We start from the raw sequence: 1,595 nt of genomic DNA on the forward strand, positions 1-1,595 counted from the left end.
ATTTTTGTAAGTCACAGCTGTTTCCCCAATAATAGCATAAACATATTATATATTAGTAATGTCCACAATATACGATAGTTTTAAGAATCTAATGAAATTTACATATCCAAATAATTTTTAAGCTTATAAAGTGCTGCGTAAATATATTACTACTTGTATTATTTGAGTAGTGCTTTATAGAATAGATTATTTTAGATGATTCATGGATCTATGGACTTTAATCTACTGCCCAGGTTAAATTTCTGAAGAAATTATAAATTCTCTATAGAGAGCAGTCCTTGGACTATAAAGGAAAAGAAATAAAGTATTTCCTGATCATTCTGGAAAGACACATCCAGATATTTTTGTGTATGTGGATGAATATGTATTATCAATCTTGATAACTAAAATATGAGAATTCATAAAAATCAAAAGTTTTCCCGTACCTAATCTCTGCATATTCTGTCATAAAGCATAGTTAGAGATGATAAAAACTGCAAAACTTGAAAATAACTAAAGGCTTTGACATTGTTTTTTCTTTTTGTTTGTTTGTTTTTTGAGACAGAGTCTCACTCTGCTGCCCGGGCTAGAGTGCTCTGGCATCAGCCTAGCTCACAGCAACCTCCAACTCCTGGGCTCAAGCAATCCTCCTGCCTCAGCCTCCCAGTAGCTGGGACTACAGGCGCTTGTCACCATGCCCAGCTAATTTCTTCTAATTTTAGTTGTCTGGCTGATTTTTTTTCTATTTTTAGTAGAGACAGGGGTCTTACTCTTGCTCAGGCTGGTCTCGAATTCCTGAGCTCAAGCAATCCTCCTGCCTCGGCTTCCCAGAGTGCTGGGATTATAGGCGTGAGCCACCATGCCCAGCCTAAGGCTTTGATGTTGATACTAATTTTATCAGGCATATTTTCATTTTTATTACCTCAAAATTCATATACTGATCATAGAACACAAAGAGTTACAGGCACTGGTAACTATAAAATAGAACCATAATATTCAAAAGGTAAAAAAACCATAAAACAATTTTTAAAAGCTAGCATATATACTCCATAGCATCATGACAAAGCTCAAGTGGTGGGCACAAGGGAGAGAAGAGGATTTATTCATTGAATTCTGTCCTTAATAAGCCAGGCCCTTTTAATTTGATAAAGCTAAAAAGCCTCCATAATTTTTCAGTGTAATGTAAACAGATATTAATATACACTAGGGTAAATATGACTTAGGAGTCCTCATAAAAATTAACATAAAAAAATCTCATTTCCAGTGGGAAAAATAAGCTCCATACATGTGGTCTACATGGGTAGAATAATGACAGACTGAATTAATAGTCAGCCTCTGCTTATGGAAAATACAGATAATAAGCACACTCACCTTCCCAGTCTGTGACCCTGTCCTGAAAAGGGCTGAAACACAGGCTTCGTGGAGACACACACTTCATTTTTCTTATCTTCAACTTTAACATCCACCTCCTCTTTATTAAAAATTCCCTGTAATTCTGAAGGTAATTCCCTTAAAAGGCAAAGAAACAAAATGATAAAGCTCCCACTGTTTTTTCTTTCCCTGAAAAACATATTTTGTATGCAAAAAGAATTGGATAATATATCAAAATATAAAAT

At 34.8% G+C, this 1,595-nt stretch overlaps 1 protein-coding gene across 1 annotated transcript in view; it reads right to left on the reverse strand.

Moving 5' to 3' along the window:
- The window catches only part of UBXN2A (UBX domain protein 2A), a 33,285-nt gene that overhangs the window by 16,988 nt on the left and 14,702 nt on the right, over nucleotides 1-1,595 (reverse strand). Inside the window, exon 3 of the mRNA XM_012660443.1 lies at nucleotides 1,351-1,585. Coding sequence (XP_012515897.1) covers nucleotides 1,351-1,585 — 235 coding nt within the window. The remainder of the gene's footprint in view (nucleotides 1-1,350; nucleotides 1,586-1,595) is intronic.

Source organism: Propithecus coquereli, unplaced genomic scaffold, assembly GCF_000956105.1.
Source record: "Propithecus coquereli isolate 6110/MARCELLA unplaced genomic scaffold, Pcoq_1.0 Scaffold668, whole genome shotgun sequence".
Taxonomy (NCBI): domain Eukaryota; kingdom Metazoa; phylum Chordata; class Mammalia; order Primates; family Indriidae; genus Propithecus; species Propithecus coquereli.